The sequence below is a fragment of the Phodopus roborovskii genome, unplaced genomic scaffold (genome assembly GCF_943737965.1).
Source record: "Phodopus roborovskii unplaced genomic scaffold, PHOROB, whole genome shotgun sequence".
NCBI lineage: Eukaryota > Metazoa > Chordata > Mammalia > Rodentia > Cricetidae > Phodopus > Phodopus roborovskii.
In genome coordinates this window covers 1981192-2002268 of record NW_026126411.1, presented here as the reverse complement: position 1 = coordinate 2002268, position 21077 = coordinate 1981192, and the positions used below count along the sequence as shown (strand labels likewise).

General features: G+C 49.3%; 1 protein-coding gene across 1 annotated transcript; it reads left to right on the top strand.

The window, feature by feature from the left end:
- Positions 1-326: 326 nt before the first annotated feature.
- Positions 327-5844, top strand: Irx1 (iroquois homeobox 1). The gene is made up of 4 exons (XM_051182712.1): positions 327-850; positions 3790-4825; positions 5104-5176; positions 5409-5844. Exons 1-4 carry the CDS (start codon positions 575-577, stop codon positions 5464-5466), a joined length of 1443 nt encoding a protein of 480 aa, XP_051038669.1. The 5' UTR covers positions 327-574; the 3' UTR covers positions 5467-5844.
- Positions 5845-21077: the final 15233 nt, after the last annotated feature.

The window sequence follows — 21077 nt, the reverse complement described above, 5'->3', positions numbered from 1 at the left end:
AAGGGGGTGGTGGTGGGGGGGACAGATTTCGAATGCAAAACCGGGTATCAGACAGCTGTAAACCGGTGTCGACAGGTTGTCAAAAGCCGCGGGGGCTAGTTAGGAAGGAGCCTGCGGCCTCCGGACCCACACCATCAGCCTGGCCGCGCGCGCCCACCGGAGGAGGAGGTGGCCCGGCGGGCGCGGGGCACCACGTGCTCGCCGTGAGGGGCGGGAGCGGCCAGAGAGGGCGGGCTGGAGGCAGGGAGGGGGCGGGAGGGGAGCCAGGGGCGGGGCCTGTGCTCAAGGGGATGCCAATCAAAGCATCAACTTCAAATTGTGTCTGAGAGCCCCGCCGCCGAGCGGAGGGCGGCCGCCGCAGTCGGCGCGCGATCTCGGATCCGGGCGCAGCCGGGAGCCGGGCGCCGCCAGCAAGCAGAGGGCCCAGGAACAGCGACTGGCCCCCGCCCCCGGGCCGGCCCGAGCGCGCCCGGCCCGCGGTCCGCAGTCCCCTCGTCGCGTCCCTTCCGATCCCTAGCCAGCTTCCCTGTCCGGGCTGTTAGTACTGCTCTCCGTCTCCGCCGACCCCGCGGACATGTCCTTCCCGCAGCTGGGCTACCCGCAGTACCTAAGCGCCGCGGGCCCGGGCGCCTACGGTGGAGAGCGCCCCGGGGTGCTGGCTGCTGCCGCGGCTGCAGCGGCCGCCGCCTCGTCGGGCCGGCCGGGGACTGCGGAGCTGGGGGCAGGCGCGGGAGCGGCCGCAGTTACCTCGGTGCTGGGCATGTACGCCGCGGCGGGACCGTACGCGGGCGCACCAAACTACAGCGCCTTCCTGCCCTATGCCGCCGACCTCAGCCTCTTCTCGCAGATGGTGAGTGCTCCTGCCTCCCGCGTGTCCTCCTGGCCGGCGCCGGCGGGAGATCGCGGTGCCTGGGGACGGCGGGAGTGGCTAAGCCCAGAGGGGAAACCGAGGTTCCCAAGCAGTGCCTGGGAAAGGAGCGGGAAGGGTCCTGCAGCGGGTTTCCAGCAGCGGAGGCCGCGTCCCCCGGGGACTCAGGAGTGCCCACAGGCCCAGGCAGTGACCCCCGTGGTCTCGGGAGCCTGTAAAAGGGTCGCACGCTAGTGGAGAGAAGCCTCAGAAGCAGGCCCGAGAAGCCAGCAGGCACTGGAGGTCTGGGGCAAAGTCGTGTGGTGTGGCCAGTGCCGACAGGGCTGGCCCGCCGGGCTCTAGCAGCCAGGGCCGCCTAACTAACAGTGCCCTGGCCGGGAGTCCGGATTCGCCCTGGAGCTTCCCGTTGGGCCCAAAAGACTTTCCCTCTCCCTCCTTGGCCGAGGAGAGGTACTTGCCCTCGACTTTGCCAAAAGGAAGCGGTTGAACCTAGTGGAGTCAGTCAAAACATCTTAACAAACAATAGGTATCCTCAAAGCAGGTCTCTTAAAGGCGTGTGTAGGAATCATGGGGCCCGGGGATTAAGAAATACTAAATTCGCATATATTCCGGCCTCCGAAACGGTGTTTGCCTTTACTTTCCTAAGTTGACAAAGTTTTCATTTCATTTGAACAGAAAGAAAATCACTTCTCTTTCCGAGGTTACATAAGGGAGAATTAAAGGAACAGTGTCCCAGGGCTTAAAATAAACGGTGCCCTCCAATCTCCGGTCCCAGTGGGTGTCAGATGGGGGAAGGGGGTGTAAATTTAATTCTCCGCAGGAGCATTGGCCAGTCTGTCCTTTCAAACTATCAATTTTCCTTGGTCTGACTGAAAGATCGGGTCGCTTAAACTTGAGGCCGTTGGCAAATTGCGAATGGGCACAGGGTTTTCCGGAGGCAGCCTCTGCAGCTCAGCTATCTTCTGGATAGGGCAATTTCCAGGAACCCCGAATTATCCAGTTTCCAGTAAAACACTAGACCAGACCCCCTAAAAGGCTGGCCTCCAAATGTGCAGGAGCAAAACGCGATTTCCCCGAAACTTTTCTGGTAGTTTAGGGAAAAAAAAAAAAAATGAAACAGGCTGTTTTTCAATGGTCAGGCCAGCTACCTTTCTGATGCTCCCTAACCAGGAAGATCAATCCCCATTTTGTCCAGACAGCCTGGGTGCCCCGGGATCCATAAGAGAGTTACAAGGCGCCCTTTCAAAATTTAATTCCCAGCTGAGAGAGGCTGAAATGTATCATTTACGATCACAACTAAAATACTTTTGAAAAGCGAGAAGCATATTTTACAACGACAAAGCACAAACGAATTCGGGCTACAGAAGCATTTCCCGCGTGGCCTCGATCACTAAATTAATTAGTCAAAGAAAAACGCTTTTCATAACTTTCTTAGTGTTCCGAGTTCTCCTTTGCTAACTTGGCAACTGGATTTAAAAAAAAAAAAAGGTTTTGAAGGGGTTTTTGTTGTTGTGTTTCATGTGTGTGTGTGTGTGTGTGTGTGTGTGTGTGCGCGTGCGTGTGTGTGTTTAACAGAGAATTTGAATACAGATGTGAACCATTTGGGAACCCTGCCTATATGCTTGTGGCGGGGTCCGTTTCCACTGTGGTGAGGTAGTGAAGGGTTCGCAGGAGGTTTTGTTGTTGTTGAGTTTTGTTTTCTCTTTAAGCTAAAGGGAAAATAAAATGTGTTCTCTAAGGCCTCTGTGGTACCCCCCCCCCCCAGGTCTTCTACAGGGTTCTTGGAAAGTAAGCCTAAATCCAAACCCTCATTGGGAGGCCCTGCACTCCAATCTTTTATGATCCGGTATTTGGAACCCAAAAGATAAAATTGTGAGTGAGTGTCTGTCTGGGCAATTTATGGTAATAATGAGGCCTAATGAGGCTGTTAGAAAGATAAAATGTTATTTACCAAAAAACCTGATGGGATAATTTGACTTGCTGTGTTTTACTACTGATGATAAAAAGAATATTGATTGCAAATAAATCATGGCCTCTAAATGCCTGCAAACAGTTTGTGTTTGCTCGGCTGCAGATCAAAGTCAAACTTAAGCGATAGATAAAGTAGCCAAGAAGAGGCCCAGGAAACTGAACCGGTTCCCCTGACTGCAGTCTGTGGCTCCAGGGCCTGGCGTTAATATTTTACCAGATAAACTCTCCTTTGTTTTTTTTTTTTTTTTTTTAAAGTGTTTTGTCATTGTTGCCGAGGATGGCCAGAATGAAAATTTTAAATTACCTGTCACTATTAAACACCTCTAAGTTCGAGTGAACCATTATGTGCAGATTAATTTAGGAGGCCAAAGGAGTACTCTGCTTCCATTTTAAATTAGTAGTGAATGTAGATTTAAAAAAAAAAAATACCCTGGATGGTTTATTTTGATTGAGTCTTGAGTCCTTCGGGGTGGGAAGGAGGGGCCTTGGGTTCTCTGTGTCTCACTTTGGAGAAACCGTTTCATCTGCCTGTATAAACGACTCCCCGTCCCAGCTAGTGTAAAGTGAACTTGTAAATCTAAATTTGGTGGAGTGGTGGTGTTGGAGACCCAGAGTCCGAGGAAGACCGTGGTGTGTAGGGGTCATGCTGTGTTCTAAAAATTCAGGATGTCCAGAAGTTTTTCTAGCAGCAAATAAAGAGATCTGTGGAATAGAGATTCAGTGCCTTGCAATCCAGTTTAAGACTCTGGCTGCATTGGTGACTCAAATTGTGTGTGTGTGTGTGTGTGTGTGTGTGTGTGTGTGTGTTCTGAGCCTGGTGAATCAGGTGCTCCTGAGGACCCCAGGGTCCACAGGAGTGTGGATCTTCTTTCCTAGCTGTTGGAATTCATCTCTCCTCTCTTTTCCCCTCTGTTTCCTTTCTCTGCTCTCTTGGTCTGCGGCTGCTTCAGGGCTCTCAATATGAACTCAAGGACAACCCTGGGGTTCACCCTGCCACCTTCGCAGCCCACACGACACCTGCTTATTACCCCTATGGCCAGTTCCAGTACGGAGATCCCGGGCGGCCCAAGAATGCCACGCGCGAGAGCACCAGCACACTGAAAGCCTGGCTCAATGAGCACCGCAAGAACCCGTACCCCACCAAAGGAGAGAAGATCATGTTGGCCATCATCACTAAGATGACCCTCACGCAGGTCTCAACCTGGTTCGCCAATGCGCGCCGCCGTCTCAAGAAGGAGAACAAGGTGACATGGGGGGCACGCAGCAAGGACCAGGAAGATGGTGCCCTCTTTGGCAGCGACACGGAGGGCGACCCCGAGAAGGCCGAGGACGACGAAGAGATCGACCTGGAGAGCATTGATATCGACCAGATCGACGAACGTGATGGCGACCAGAGCAATGAAGAGGAGGAGGACAAGGCTGAAGTTCCTAGAGCACGCGCAGCCCCTCCCGCCCTAGCTCGGGACCAGGGTTCTCCGCTGTCGGCCGCTGAGGTACTCAAGTCCCAAGATTCGCCCTTGGGCCTGGCTAAGGAGGTTTCAGATCCCGGCAGTACGCGCCTGCTGAGTCCTGGCGCCGCAGCGGCCAGCCTGCAGGGCGCGCCGAACATCAAGCCCAAGATCTGGTCGCTGGCTGAGACAGCCACTAGCCCCGACGGCGTGCCCAAGGCATCTCCACCGCCACCCTCCAGCCACCCCAGTGCGCATGGGCCTCCCAGCGGCGCGCCGCTGCAGCACCCGGCCTTTTTGCCCAGCCACGGACTGTACACCTGCCACATTGGCAAGTTTTCCAACTGGACCAACGGCGCGTTCCTCGCACAGGGCTCGCTGCTGAACATGCGTTCCTTCCTGAGCGTTGGTGCGCCACACGCCGCACCGCATGGCCCACATCTGCCTGCACCACCACCTCCACAGCCACCAATTCAGGTTGCCACTGGGGTGCTCCACGGGGACAAGGCGTCTGCGCGTAGCAGTCCTTCACTTCCAGGTACCTAGCCAAAAGTTTGCATCCCCTTGGCGCCAGACAAGAGCCCTAGACTTGACTGTGGTGGTGGGTAGGGGGTGGCTTAATGCAAGGCTCTAGGCCTAGGTCTTTTTGAGGTGCCCAGTTGTACCCAAGGGCTTGTCCCAGGGAGGAGTAAGGGTAGACCTTGGTCTCAGGAAATGAACATTAGCGAGGAATCTGGGCATAGGGGCCGCTCTAACCGGCTCACCCCACTACCTATTCGCCTCTCCTAACCCCTTGCGTCTTCTGTTCCCTGGCAGAGCGAGACCTAGTCCCCAGGTCGGATTCGCCCCCACAGCAGTTAAAGTCGCCCTTCCAGCCTGTGCGTGACAAGTGAGTGCTTTTTGCTTTTGCTCTGGGGCGGGAAGGAGCAAAGCCGGGTGGCAGTGAGGGTAATTGGACTGCACTACTACTAGTCAATCCTGCTCCAGTTCTTAGGATGGGGAGACTTATGGGCTGTGGTCTAGCACCAGCCCTGGCTCTGTCTGAAGAAGCCTCGGTGTGGTGGAGCTTGATCTGCCAACTAACTCATTGCTGGTGTCTTCTTGCTGTGTTTCTCGTGCAGCTCGCTGGCCCCGCAGGAGGGAACACCTCGGATCCTCGCAGCCCTCCCATCTGCCTGATTAAGGGTCATCTTTTACTTTTGCGGGGGAGGGGAGGGGGTGGGGTTAGGGAGGGAGGAAACCAGGGAGGAATTAAGACAAATATTTGAGACTTGTGTAAAGGACAAACGTGACGGCGGCGTCAGTGATTCTCACGCATCGCTCTCTGCAGATCGGGCTCATCCCGCCTAAGAGCTTGGGGGTGGGGTGGGCAGCGCTCTGCCTGCCGCTCAGGTTGATTATCCGATTCGGTAAATGCCCCCCCTAGTGTATGTGTCTTTTTTCTTTGTTTCTTTTTTTTTCTCCCTTTCTGTATATAGCGTGATTTCAGATTGTAAATAGCGCGTCGGCGAACTTGTTTAAATCATATATTTTTGTCTAATAAACTAAATGAAACGATGTCCGCGCTGCTGCAGCTTTTTGTCCCCATACTCGTGCGTTTGGGGGGAGGTAAGGGTGTATGTGGTCTCGAAGTGCTGGGCTGAGTCCAGGGGCTCATAGTTATGCCAAAGAAGCTCCTTTGGGAGTAGGGCCTTGGAACAGTGTTTCCACCAAACAAACCACTGTATTAGGCGCAGTCTGTCCGTGGTGGTGGTGGCTGAATTTGTTCATTTTGCTCCTAGGCCAATTTCTTGTTGGCAGTTTAATCCTTTGCCACGCTGAGACAAGCGTTTATCTGGAGCAGCCTTTCTCAGAACGTAAACGGGTCCAATTTTAGACAGTTTACAAAAAAAAAAAAAAACCGATGCTTTAAAGTGGATCAAAATGGGGGGAAATGAAGAGAATTTCCAATCACACTCCCAAAGGGGAACTTCGGGCTCGAAATCAATTACTTACTAGTAGTGTGAGCAGTGCGTTTTGGCGGAGGGTCGTTTTCTGAGCAGAGCATGGACGTAATGGAGTATGAAATGTTGTTCGCAATGTGTTTATTTACTTGGTTAAATGTGAAGAGGAGAAAACGGAACCTTCATTTAAGATCCTCATATAGGCTAATGAGATGGGTTGCAGTTTCGGGGTTCCCTGCGCTGCTTGTGATTCAAGATGCGGTGGTGTCTTCAGAGAAAGAGGTGTGCGTGAGAAGGCCGGCCGTGGGGGGTGGGGGGTCGGGGCTGCCAAGGATTGTCCTCTAAACCCGGATAGGGCGTTCTGCGACCGGGGACCAACTGAGGTCCGGAACGAATAGTTCTTTGGAAGCCAGAGTTGAGCTGGAGGAGGCTGGGAGCGACTGAAGCAACAATGTGGGGAGGAGCTGGCACCCGGAGCTCTCTTGTGGGAAAAGAGTTTTGGAAACCACAGCTGAGAGTTAGGAGTCCAGCCACTCCAGCTCTAGGGCTTTAACTAACCGGTCGAGGTCGCGTGCAGCACTCTCCAGCACAGTGGGAGGCTTTGCCAACCCGAAGCCAGGACTTTTGGGACTCTGATGATTGCGGGATTCACAACGTCTTTGCAAGCAAACATTAAAACTGCGGATGGGGATGTGAACTATGCCCGCGGAGGTGGAGTGGGAAGGGCAGGTCTAGTGGGGAAAGTCGAAGTCCTGTAGCCCCTCCCCACCTTGAGCTCAGCTCTTCCCAGCCTAGGACTTGCTCTCGCCCCAGGCTGCTTAGGAGATTCGGTGAGTGCAGTGCTGGGCTGAGCAGGGGAAGAATGGGTGGCTTTTTGTTCCTTGCTTGTCTGGAACAGGCATTGCCACCACCACTCTGCACCCAGGACAGTTTCCCTTTTCAATTCTTCCCACCCTTGCCCACCAGTTGGGTGAGGATTGGGTTTCTAGACCTCTAGACTGGAGAGAGGCTCAGAGCCGCTGCTAAAGCAAGTGACTGTACCGCATGCGGGATCACGAGTCAAGGTGCGGTGGATCCTGGGGTGACACAGTAGCTGAGGAACTGGGCAGCCCAGATAGGTGGACCTGGGTCCGATAGACTTCCTCTGCTAAGCCGGTGGGAGCTCCGAGGTCTGAATGGACAAGCTCGAGGCGCCCTCTATGGTCCAAAAGCAGAATGGGGCCTTGACCCCTGCTGGCTGTGTTTCTAAAGCTCCTTGAAACCCAGAGACACTTGGGCCTTGGGGCTCCCTGGGCAAGAGCATGGATTTGTAGTGACAAGGCTTAGTGCCTGTTCCTGGGATCAGTCATGTGTGTGAGCATGCGTGTGGTGTGTGTCTGCGGCGGAGTGGGGGCAGGGGGGCTGCCAAGTCATTGGCATATGAAGGCCAAAGTGGGCCTTGGGCTGTAAACTGTGTCTTCCTTGTACTGATGAGTTTATGGAGTCAAAAGCACGTTTTTGACAACCCTCTTTGTGGAGGTTGCATGGAGCCTCGTGGCCCTGGACCCTTCATTCCAGAGGCTTTGGAATGGGGTACCTAATGATAATTGCATCTCTAAATATACCTGACCGGCCATGCATTGTGTCTGGAAAGAGGAATGGGGTACCTAGGCACATTTGCATGCTGCGGGAGATCTTCAAAATGTGCAGAGATCCCATCTGAGTGACATGGGAAGCAGCAGACTGACTGGTGGCCTCCTTCAGCCTAGGCAGGTAAGGGGCTTTTTTTTTTCTTTTCTTTCCCCACACCTCTGAATCTAAAATGCCTGAGTGCCTGCCCACCGCCCCTTTATTTCTGTTTTTTTTTTCCCTGTATGAGATATTTTGGGTGCCCTGCTGTCATATGCTGAGGAGGCTGAGCTATCTATCAGTTTCCTAGCCAACAGGATTCCAACAGTATTGGAAACTCAGTAGTCTAGAAGGTGGTCCTGAATAGTTTGGATCCCCCCCCTCCAGAGAACCAGCCTTCCACTGTGTACACATCAGGTCTCCAGTCACAATTATGTTTCTTCAGTGGTAAGCTAAAAATGAACTTTTAGTCAAGCCCCCAAAGCATTGTTTTGCATTGTTTGCTTACCTCTTTCTCTGCAGTTGCTACACACGTATAAAAGTATCCTTGGGATGGAAGATGGGTTCTTCTAATGTTAGACCACAGAAGTTCCTTGGGAAGTTTAGCCTGTGCAGGACACCTCTACCCAACAAGACCCCATGCATTGTCCCCAGAGAGGTGGCAACTCTGTGATAGGAAATGTGGACCACAGAAGTGGAGACAGGGTGAGTAAGATTCCCCATAGACCTGGTGGTCTCTGCATGGAGCGTTCCCTCTCCTCCCTGTGTTCTGGACAGAGTCTTTGTTGCCCAGCTTCTTTGGATGTTTGCTGGAAGACACCGAAGGATGAGAAACAACTCTAGTCTAGGACATCAAGCTTGAGGGCCTAGGCTAGCCTTCTTAGCCTGGCTCCTCTGAGGCTGGCACCAGCTCCATTGGCTGACCTGCTGGAACTTCTGCAGTTTCCCTGTCCCCATCCAGACCTCTTTCCTCTGATCCATTATATAAAAGAACATTTATCTCCCTGCAATATGGAGAATTCATATTCATACCTCCATTATAGTGGTCTGACACTGATTAATGTCATGTGGGCCTAGGCTCGGAAGGGCGCCACCCGATGAATCATGCCCTGCAGAGTTTCACTTGTCCTGTGGCCCAGACGCAGGCAGAGAATGTTGAAGGAGAGAGAAAGAGATGGAGGACAGGGCCAGACACAGCACCTGGGGGTGCCTTAGGTCTGGCTTCCAGTCTGTCTCCCAGATCCTCCAAGCTCCAGGAGTAGGAGCTCAGTGCAGTCTCCCATTATTTCTCTCCTTTTCCTCAGGGTGCAGATAACCAGGGAGTTGTTCCCTGTCATTGAGACATTATCCACCTTCCAAGGCCGAGACTGTGGTTTGAGGACATTGGCGTAGGAGTCTGGAGGTATCGAACAAGAAATATGTGCCCAAAGTGACTGGTAATTTGCTAGCAAACAATTACTACAAATGGCAAGGCCGAAAGGAATGAAGGCAGAACCGGAGAGGGTCCCGTGTTGGGTGGTGTGACAAGGGGCAGTAGTATCTAGGATAGGATACACAGTGAAGCAGCCTTTGGAGAACACCAGACACAGGGATTTGCATGGCCAGACCAATTTCTAGGTAACTCTTACCTTAGAGCACTGGGAGGAGTCAGCCAGGCCCTCAGGTCTCCTGAGTTGGGCACGGAGTCTTCAGGGTACAGGATTCTGGGCTGGTGGGTTAGTGTGGGAGGGGTGGGGGGGGAAGGATGTCATCCTCAGAGGTAGATGTTGGGAGGACATGAAAAATGGATTGTCCATAGTGTTGGAGTCTAGGGTAGGAGCCAGGAGATAGAAGAGCTGAAGCCAGGCCTTGCTGTGGAAATGGCGATGAATCCCTCCCAGTTGGAAGGGGTTTTTAATGGCCTATGGATGGGTTCCTGAGTGAGATGCCCAGGATGAGAAAGCCCCACCCCAAAGTCTCCTCACAGCTGCAGCCCAAGGCAGTGTCCTTGGTTGAAGCTGGCAGAGTCTCCACGCAGACCCCTGCAGTAATCCTGGGAGTAGTTCAGCTGCTGCCTGAGCTTTGCAGTCTCCACTGTGCCCGCCATAGAGCAGGCCCTCTCTATGGCTCCAGAGGTCATCCCATGGGGCTGCTGGAGGCCTCTGTATCCTGGAGGCTGGATGCAGACCCCCTTCCCTTTTGAGAACGTGGGACCTGCTCTGGGGGCCTTATGCCCAGTCATACCCAGACAGCCTGGCAATCACAGCAGGGGCTCTTACCCTCTAGGGGCTGTTGGAAATGCTTTAGTTTCAAATGGACAATCTCTCTAGCTATGTATGGCCTTTATGATGAAGCAGTAAATTGTGTATTTTAAGTTGTTTTCATTGACTAGAAGAGCTTTGAAAGTTGCCCTGTCATCATGGTGGAGGGCCCTTGTGTAGTCTAAAACACTAAGGTTGTTGGAAGTGGGGCAGTGGAGAGGAGAGCAGCCCTGAGTCTGGAAGGCATGCGCAGAGCAAACTGACCCCCACACAGAGTAAACTGACCCCCCGACAAGAGTTTTCTGAGTTTTGTCTTAGCACAAGGGCCTTAGCAGGGATGGGGTTCACACCACTCTGGGGTGTTGGTCTGAACCTTGGTGTGGGGAGTCACTCTAATGCTGCTATCAACCTTTAAAATAAGAGCTTTCACTGTCCTCTAGGCAGAAAGGGGCCCTTGGGCAGGGCCCAAGTTCCAGCCTTTAATTATGTATTTATTTTTAATACACTGATGGCTTTCTGAAAACTCCTGGGCTGTTCCTGGTTCTCCAGTCCTTTAGCCAGCTTTTTGAGCATGTTGGTTGGCCAAGGGGATGCTACAGTTAGGCTGAGCAGCTGGCCAAGGTAGGGGTATAGTAGTGAACACACCACCTAAGGCTACTTCCTCTCCCACCCTGCCCAGGAGACTTCTGGACCCACAGCCATAGGAGGCCTGCCCTGGATCACAGACTGCAGGTTAAATCTCTTAAACTGAGGGCTTTTATTTTGAATTCCTACTCCAAATTCACGTTAATTTCTTTCCTCCTAGCCCCCCACCAGCCTAAATAGAGAACAAAGTAGCCGGACCTCTTCTCTAGTTATTTTCCAGTTGAGGAGAGAAACCTTTGTCAGTGCTGCAGAAGGTCAAAAGCTGGGAGGGGACCCGACTATGCAGAAGACCAGATTGAGGTGGTCATTGCCAGTCTTGCAGTCCTTCCTGACTTCCTGAGTTTTCCCATTGGCTTGTTTGGTTGTTGTTGTGCTTATTAGTGACAATTAAGCATATGCTTAATTGATGGTTCTTTGGAAAGCCTCAACAATGTCAAGAAATATTAAAAAATGGCTGAGGGAGGGTGGGGAAGGGGAACGAGAAAGGTGTGGGCTGCCCTGAATGTTAAGAAGATCTCACAATGAAGTGATTAACATTTTTGTGAATAAAATTAATCACACATTAGCTCAGCAGTGCGAACATCTGAAAGCCTAGTGCACTTCAGCAGCCCAATGCTTTCACCTAAGAACTTTGGAGGGCCCTCCTGGGCCCACCACAAGCATTTCAGCCCCCGGGGACTTGAGAATAACGGGGGGGGGGCATTAAATCAGTAATAGATGTTTAATTTTGAGGTACTGACAAAGAAAACAATCAAAAATATAACCCTCCTGACAGGATTGTTACAAAAGCAGCCATCTTTTTTTTTTTTTTTGGGCGGGGGGGGGGCTCACAGTCTCTTGAAGAAAACCCGAATTGGCAAATCCCTCCCCATCCATTTTCAGATATGCACAGGCAGTCCAGAGGACTGGGACCACAAAAGGCCTCCGAAGGTGAAATGAAGCCTGGATGCTGAGTCCACGACCCCAAGCGGGGAACTAACTAGCCTTGCTGACCTGTTCTAGGTTCACTCTGCTGGCAAAGCAGGCCAGATTGGAGGACAAACTAGACCCTCTGTCTTATTAAAATCTCGGCTCTCTCCCCGATAATAAAGTGAGGTTTCTCCTCTCTAGCACGGATTCGCTTTCTAATCTCTGGCCACTGTGGTTTTGGGATTACTCCAGCAGGCTGTACAAAGGAAGGCGAAGCCATCTGAAGTGTCATTCCGCGGCCGCAGAGCCGCAGCTGCATTGCGTATTTTGTTGATGCCCCCAGCTCACGTGTGCAGCAGAAGGTGAAATCAAAGCGGCCCGTCTCCCTCAGTTCTGCACATTATTTTTCACCGCTGTGGCGAATCTCTCCAAGCTCCGTGAACCAATAAAACAACGGCCCCTGTTTGAGTTGATATATTAATATTTACTGAGGATTTGCAAGGTCGGGGCTAAATGTCAGCAGATTGCTGGGGCAGTCCCGTGGGGAATAATTAAACACATCTCACAGCAGTTCAGCTTCCTAACATCTTTATTAATCTTTTTTCCCCTTCCCTCCTGAAAGAGTACATTGAAATATTGCTTCTGCAACCTCAGAGAAGCCTCAGAATAAGTTTAATAATAAAACACTGTGTTGGCGGTGTTTGCTCCCGACAGTTTCCTGAGCTCTTCCCTGGCAGATGTTCGCGAACAGGAGAGCTCTGATGTGTGAATTATCACCAAGCTGTTGGCGTTCTCATCTGTCTCACCGTCAGATTTATCCTGAACAATTCGCCAAAGCGTGATAATATTGTTTCTGTGATTTGATCCCCGGACTGATGGTGCCTGCCTGGCCCTTTCTGCCGCACAAGGTGACTGAGGGCTGTTGGCTCTCCAGGACTGCCTCCTTTAACAAGATCATAGTATGCACTTTAGTACAAGTTTGACAATTCTCTTTAATATGCTTCATAATTAGTGTTGGGATAGCTCATTACAAGTCATTGCCTGTAGCAGTGCTAGGCCAAACCCCCTTCTGCAATCTGATTTATTTTTTACCAGGCAGCAGGAGCTGTCTAGCATTTTTGTTTATATAATGGGGTCCTGCATTAAGCCCCCAGTGTAAAAACACCACCAGGAAACTAATTACTTCTGTGTGGATTCACCACAGATGTGTCCTGTTGATCGGCATGGCATATTTCTGACTTTGGTCTCCTGTGGTGACTTGTATAAAAGCTGAGAGGCAGCAAGACCAGTGTACTAGCCTCCATTCGGACTCAGCCTGGCATAATTCAAAGCAGGAGGTTGTGGAGGAGGTCACATTATGTGAGTTCAGGTTTCTGGAGAACATTGCTCCATCCTGCCCTCTTTAGATATCTGCATTGTTGATTTATATTTGTGGGTGTTCATTTATTCCCCTAAGCAGGAATCCAGTGGGAATCCGCATGATCTCTGGCTGAAAGATCCTTTTACAGTTATGTTCACAGGTGGGTGTACCCTCTCAGGAAGACCTGCTATCTCCTCCCAAACTTGACATTACCTTCTCTGCAAGCTTCTGCAAAGTAGGGCCTGTCCTAGCTAGCTGCCTTCTCTAGTGATGCTGGGCACTGGCTTGGGGGACAGTCCCTTGGTTGAGTGTGATTCCATGTTGCGGGGGCTCTGTGTGTCCCCTCTGAGCTGGTCACAATGGCATCTAAAAACTCAGAACTTTTCTTTTCGCCTCTTTCTTAAGCTACCTGACTGGTCTGAATTACTCTGACTTAGAAGACTTTAGGATATTTTTCGGCTCTCCATCCATGGGTTAGAGCTGTGACTTGTTCGGTTCTCCGCATAGAGAATTGGTGATAGACCAGGATCTTGCCATTTATAGGTGTTATGATTCCTTTGTTGGCTCCCTCCTCCTGGGAAGATCCAGACAGTCTGCTCTTGCCGCCATGTCTGAAGCTATTGCTGATTTCTGTGCTCATCACAGTTTTGGTTTGAGTTTGCAAGTATAATCTCAGGGAAACTGACAGAGAACACTGCACTTATGAAAGAAAAGATTAACGATGGCTGTAGAGATAATAGAAAATCAGGTTTGCTCAGCACCTGAGAAGTCAGAGATCGTCTCCAAAGAAGCATCAGGCATTTTGTACCAGTACCAAGTAGACTTAGAACTGTTAGTTTATATGCACAGAGGCATGTTGAAGGGGGAATTCTGAAGAGGTCTATGACTCACCAAATGAAGACATTGCCATGGCCAGTAGATGAAAGTTATTCCAGCTCACAGGTGGGGTTCAGTGCCCAGCAAGAGAGGCATGCTGTACCTTGCCTGTTTGCAGTAAAGGCAAGCCCTTGAATGCTGGCTTCATGCTCCTATGCACAGGGAGCCTATGGTTCAAGAGAGTTACTCAAACTGGGGGAGGGAGAAATCTGAGAGGGGGCAGGGGAGTGAGGAGGAGAGGAAGGAAAGGGAGAGGGACGAGGAGGCTGACTCTGGAGTTTCCTAGGAATGAATTGCAACTTTGTGTACCCTTTCCCAGACACCTCTGTCAATGCCTCAGCTCCCAGGGAACCTTTTCAGAGACGCCCATCACAGGGTACTTGCTGTCAGTCCCCTCCCCAGTTTCTGTTTTTGCAGAATTAGGGTGGAGTCCAGGAATCTGAATCTCAGGTAGGGTCATATTGAGGGTTGCAGTAGAGCCACGCCATCCAGGAGACAGAATGCCACCAGGGTCCTGAGATGCTGGTAACCACTTCCTGTTGCAGACTGGCTTGTGTCACTTTTTTGGGTAGATACTTGAACTAGAACTAGACAGATCTGAGCAAATTGATCTTGGTCGGTAAAAATAATTTGTGGTAGCCATAGTAGTATTCCCTGAAGCATGGTGCAGAACCTGGCCTCTAGTGGTCTCCTAGAGGCCATGCTAGTCCTGGCAGACACTGGATGGTTATATAAAACTACACATGCTAGATCATTATAAAAACTGTTTTATGCTCACAGTCAGCAGAACCGTTTTTTAATGCCCAACAGTGAAAGAGGGATTATAAAAATCTGCCCTGTCCCCCAATTCATGATGGGAGCTGGAATGCATTGCAAGTAGCACTGTTCAAGCAGTTCTCTGGGTTCTCATCCAAGGCTAGGTATGAGCAGGTTCTCTCCCCATTTACCGTTCGATGGTCATTTGTGAAATTAGTCTGCACCTATGCAATGCTTCCTTCCACTCTTAATACTCCTGCAGCTGCTAACATCAAAGTAAGGCAGTTGTATAAGACTTAGCTAAAGAATGTGTCAGAGAGTCTCCTACTTAGTGCACATGCCCACTAAGGACTGCTGATGAACCTCAGTTATACAAGTAAGAAAAAGATTGGAAATATCAGTAAGAAAACAATGTGAGATATGCAAATGATAGCTGAGGGCTGGTGTACAAGGCTGGCTGGGAGATTTCTCATTGGCAGAAAGTATCTCAAGGATAAAGTCCATTGCAGCCTGGAGCCTCCTCACCTGCCTTTCTTAGTCACCCACAGTTGGAAATAATGTTAGAAAAAAAAATAGAGTGTGTGTGTGCGTGGTGTGTGTGTGTGTGGGGGGGATATGGTATGTGTGTGTGTGTTGTGCACATGTGGAAACTAGAGGCATTTAATGTCAAGTATCTTTTTCTATTGTTCTTCACCTTATTTTTGTGATACAACTTCTTATTGAATCTGGGAATCTCTATTTTTGTTCCAGCTGCAATGACTGGCCTGACAAGCCAATGAATGCCCTCTCTTCACACCCCCACCATTGGGATTACAGATGATTTTATGTGGATTGTTGAGACCTCAACACAGTTCCTTTTGCATGGGCAAGCACTTTACCCACTTGGTCACTTTCTCAACCCCCAAAGAATCTCAATCAAGTTTGAAACCAGCTTAATCCATGAGACTGAAGTTGATTCTTTCCCCTGGGAAATCTATCTTATTTCTAAGAAGAAAAATTGGGAGGAAAGAAAACCAACCAACCAAACAACAACAACAACAAAAAAAACTTTACTAAAAACATTCTCCATTCTCCTTGAAAATCAAATATTTGAAGGAAACAATAAAAAAATCTTGATAAGATATGTATGTGTGAATCACAACACATGGCTTTGGTTTTCCATAAAACACCTTCCATTTTGAACCCCAAATATTTTCAGAAGTTTGAGGCTTTCAAAGCCTATGCTTTTGGGTACACCCATTCATGATTTTGAGGGGTTGAGTTCAACACACATGTTGCTGATATATTTACAATTGCCAAAGTTCACTGTTTGTTTAGATGGCTTTTGATGTTCAAGCTTTGATGCCCTTAAAATCATTCTGTAATCCCCTTTCACTGTGACAGCCAAAGGGGACGCCTCTTCAGTGTTGTGCGATCTTCACACCAGGTGCACTATGTAGTCTTTCAGTTCCTTTGACTTTTTTTTTTTAAAGGAGTATGAAAACTGTGAAAATGTATGTTCGTGGTTCTCAGGAAAGATGGCATGCATTACTCCCCATGGTGAAGGATGTTAAAGATCTGTTTTTCTCACATCCTATCTTTTGAGGAGTTTCCATGGGGAAACCACAAATGAAAACTGCATTTGGGTGAGCTAAAGTGCATGGAGCACTAACAGTTCACATACTAACTAGGTAAAGTCCATCTCACAGTTGTAAACAGTATCTTCATAAAGCCTGCCTCTGATGGCTCCTCTGAACCCATATTCAGGCTGACTCAGGGCCGTGACTTGCCTAAGCTGACTGCAAGTGTTGGCATTTGCCAGCCTTCCGCTGAATGGTGAGACACTGACTCTTAGGGAATTTTCTGAAAACACTCAGCCTGGCTGTCTGACAAGATCGGGCTCTTCTGTTACCAAGCAGAATGAATCTGACTCGCCGCCATTATCCCTTTGTTCCCTTGGGATTGGGCTGGTCCAACTGGAAGTCAGTTGTTTTTTTTTTTTTTTTTTTTAATTTTAATTCCAAATTTTTAAATCATTACTAGGGATCAATATTATTTTCTTAAGAATATTTGTATGCTCAAACAGGACAGGCTGGCATGTCACTGACAATCTGTGCAGAACAAAGACACTGGCTTTCTGTGGTCAAAGGCATTTTGCCACTCTATAAGATTGGATCCAATAACTCACCATTTTCCCTTCCTTCTCCCCAGACCTCCTCTGGAAGATTATGGAGCATTTGTTGACATTTCTTTTTTCCCTCACTTCTGGATGGGTAAGAGGACACATTAGAGTGGGCACTCTGAGGGCTTTCCACAGACATGTCTCTAAAAGTCACAGTAGATCATTGTGCGTGTGTGTGTTGTGGGGAGGATGGTCTCTCACAAAGGGGTTAGCCAAGAGCTTAAAGCCAAGGGGCCCAGGCATCATCCTCCTGGGATGGTCTATCTGAAGTTCTTGTTGCTCAAGAACCACAGGGAAGGAGCCCAGGCAATGATCCATCAGATGCTGCCTTTTTCCTTATCTCCAAATTGGGCCATTAGTATTTTAATCCCTTCAAAGAATAGTCACTAAAAACTACATTGTCATTCTTCTCAATAGGCTAAACAAGCTATGGTCTATCAGGGAGAGATCATTTTCCATTTCCTCTGTGTGGCTGAGAGAGACAAGGGACATGGCTGACTTGGGTTCATTGATGTTTTCCCTGGCCCACTGTAGCAACTTGCTGGGTCACACAACGATGAGAAAGCCACATGTCTTTGCATTCCTTTTATGGACCAAGGCTCTTTCTTTCAGTACTCCTGCCTGGCATTCTCATACTTTTAATGGCCCAAAGGCAAACATGACATGCATGCATGTGTATTTATAACGGTTCTGCAAGTTCTGTGCAATGGGGTTTCCTATCCTGCCCTGCCTGAGCAACATACTATGTCATGTCCAGCTTCCATCTGAGCAGAGGACTTATCTCCAGTCAGCAAGAGGCTTGAGAGTTTTGCTGATGGCCTTTGACAGCTGGAGGGGAAGCTGGTGCAAGCCCACTGCTCTTTGGGTGGTGCTGTTTTAAGGAGTGTACAGAGGCACCATCTCCTGAGAGGTTGAACCTTACACTGTAGCATATGGAAATGGCAAGTCAGCTGTGACAGGAAGGTTATTCCAATAGAAATCGGTCAGCTGAACACGGTATTCAGCAGAAATGCCAGAGTTACTCCAGGAAGTGTTGGGAGATATCTGCCAGTGAGGGTATTTCTGCACTGGACTTCACAGTCTCTCTTGCTTTTAGAATTGTCAACTAGTTCAATAAAAAGATATTTCAGTTAAATAAGGATCTGGATAAACAAATAGGCCGAAGAGATGTTTATTCAGGGAGAAATAACTTACAACCTAGACAGATGAACACCAGCAAGTTCCACCGGATGCTCTCCTGTCTGAGTCCTGCCAGCAAGAGCAAGCATTCCCCCACTCTTCCTCAGACCTCCTTCCACAGGTCACTCAGCCCATGGCTCCACCCCCCAATGGGCGTGGTCAGTGCCACAGAAGGAGACAAAATGAATATCTCACTACAAAAAGACTTTCAGGTTGTCTTGGTCTTCACTGTCTAAGAAGCTAATGTATATGTATGTATGTGTTTGTGCAGATGTGTCTGCATGGTGTGTGTGTGTGTGTGTGTGTGTGTGTATGTGTGTGTGTGTGTGTGTGTGTGTGTAAGTCTGTGCACCTGGTTTGTGTTCTGTTATCTCAAGTCTTTTGCTCTCTAGCAGTCATCCTCACTCAGCAATGCATGTCTCCATCATGAATATGAAACCAGGAAAGTTACCAGCAGCATTACAGTAGCCTCTAGTGTTCCAATGCAAATCTAGAACAAAAACAAATGCTCAACACCAGCCACATGACACAGTTGCTGAGTGGGATTAAGTAGAATGGGAAATACAAGGAAGTAAACACACACACACACACACACACACACACACACACTTTGTAATTGAGAGACCCTGCTTTTCTGTTTCTTCTCTCTTTGGGCTTCATAAAAGCTGCCCATGGCTAGGCAGATACTAAGAAGTGCATTGCAAGCTTCCGGGGAGGAAAGGTCAGTGTGGGCAAGGAGTAGTCATAGTGGCTGCAGATTAATAGGGGGGAAAGGCCACCACTTAGCTATAGGACATATACTCTTTTGTTGTACTTCAGGTTTAATCTGTCACAAAGGACCTAATGTTTGTTTTAAATAGTAAAAGGGTATGCATTGGTGCTGGGACCGCAGGGCTAACCACTGGAAAGGCATAAGCAGGGCGGGAGCCAAGCGGCTCTATGTGAATTCAAAGTGGGGAAATGGGCAAAACATGAGCAGTGAGTGCCTGCCTTCTCAGGCCCGCTATGGAGGCAAAGGAGTTGTAGGGCAGAAGCAGATGTCCCAAAGCTGTGGTGAGGCAAGGGATACTGCCTGTTGGGGAATGGTGTCTGCTGCCTAGGTGAAAATCCTGATCCCGCTTCTGACACCAGATATTGTGGTTATATAAGGATCAGGATAAACAAATAGGCCAAATAGATGTTTATTCAGGAAGTAATAACTTACAACCTAGACAGATGAACATCAGCAAGTTCCACCGGATGCTCTACTCTCCCTGTCTCGCCAGCAAGAGAGCATTCCCTGGCCTCTCCTCAGAACTCCTTCCACAGGTCACTTCCGCCCCTGGCTCCACCCCAATGGGCGTGGTCAGTGCCACAGAAGGAGACAAAGTGAATATCCCACTACACATTGGGGAGGGGAAATGGGCAATGTGGTGGTGGGGGGGTAAGGTTCAACTTGGATAATTTGAAACATATTGCCTACAATTCTAGAGTTTGAAGCCCTCAAATCTTCCCTTCTCCTCACTGATCATGGGTGGAACTGTTCTTACATGGGGTATGCCACCCACTCTTAGAGCCATGGACTCAATTTTATAGCTAAGGAAATGGATACATGTTTATAAGAATGCAATGCATATAGAAATTTCTACTGTGCTGATCAAGGAGATAGAAGGTACAGAGGAAATGGCCTTGACTATCACCAAGGTAGCATTTAGTCATACCTTTTCAACAGATCCATCAGCTTCAACAGATTCTTTTTCTGATGGTCAGCCTTCATGCCCTGACTTCATCCTCCAGGCCTGGGGCCTGACCCACCAGGGGGGCCTTCATTGACTTGGGATTGGTTCTTGACAGCCTCTGATGTGTGCTCCTAGCCATCAAGCTTTTCAGTGTATTGGGCCTCATCACACTATCATCCTCCTGATGCTGAATATCTCCACCCTTCCCATTGGCTGGATCTTGGCAACACAGTCTTATGCCCTTAGAATGTAAACATCAAGACTCATAGCTCTTACAAAAGGCTGACCCAAGATAAATGATAAGTAGATGTTTATTAAGGAAGCACTTACACAGATAAGAGTAAATGACTGTTGCAGTCTTCCTGCTCCAGAAGATGCAGTCTCTGCCTTTTCAATGCTTTCCACAGCCCAAGAGAGCATGGGCCAGCCTCTCCTCTACTTTATAGTGGGTCACATCTGAACCTAAAACCACACCCAAAGGGTTTGACCACCACTACATGTTCACTGGCAAGGCAAGATGCCAGTACAAAAGGCTGTCAAAATTCACTTTGCTAATAGCAATTGCTTAGTTTCTGGGCCTATTCCAGGCTTTCAGCAAAGATGTTCAATGAATTCTCATTTACATCAAGCCACACTCTACCTGGAAGACAGCTGCCTCCTGAGTAACAGGCCAAGTGAGACGTGAGGTAAGGTCTAGATGCTATGGTCTCACTCTGCCTCAATGCATCAGAGACCATCCTCAACATAGCACAGGTGGCTTCTAGTCTTGTGTGGTGGTGTAAGAGGTCACATGGGGAATATTGAGGCAACTGGTTTGCAAGTTACAAGATGACCAACATTGCATAGAAGTCAGGTGACAGTGGGTAAAACCCACCCACACTGAGGTAACAAGTTAGTAGCCTCCCTCTCACAGCCCTTCCCTGATGCAGTGTTTGTCTTTCCCACTCCCCACTGGCTGTGCTCATGTGCAGTGTTCCACGTATGACCACCTCCTTAGTCTGGAAGGAATCCACAGCTTTTCATTTTCTGTGGAAACAAAACAAGAAATCCTTTTCCCCAGTAACTTGTCCTTGAACTTAAATTTTGGAGTCAAAGCATTGTTTTATTTATTTATTTATTTATTTATTTATTTATTTATTTATTATTTTACATGTCGATCTCAGTTCCCTCTCCCTCCCTCCTTCTCTCCCTCTCTCTCTTCCTCCCTCACTTTTACCCTCTCTGCCCTCTCACATGCACTCTAACCACCCTCCCCTCCCATCCCCCACCCCAATTCCATGTGTAGGAGAATCCCATCCAGTTGGGGTCATGTAGATCTGACAGGTCATGTGAAGCAGGGACTAGGGCTTCTCTCCTGTCTCTAGGTTAAGGCAGTTATCCCTCCATGGGGGATGT

What these genes read in the sequence shown, in the direction of transcription:
- Irx1 (XM_051182712.1), top strand. Translation starts at nt 575, where the DNA reads ATGTCCTTCCCGCAGCTGGGCTACCCGCAGTACCTAAGCGCCGCGGGC. An exon ending in TAGCAGTCCTTCACTTCCAG is followed by an intron (nt 4,826 to 5,103) that starts GTACCTAGCCAA and finishes GTTCCCTGGCAG; the next exon opens with AGCGAGACCTAGTCCCCAGG. An exon ending in TTCCAGCCTGTGCGTGACAA is followed by an intron (nt 5,177 to 5,408) that starts GTGAGTGCTTTT and finishes TTTCTCGTGCAG; the next exon opens with CTCGCTGGCCCCGCAGGAGG.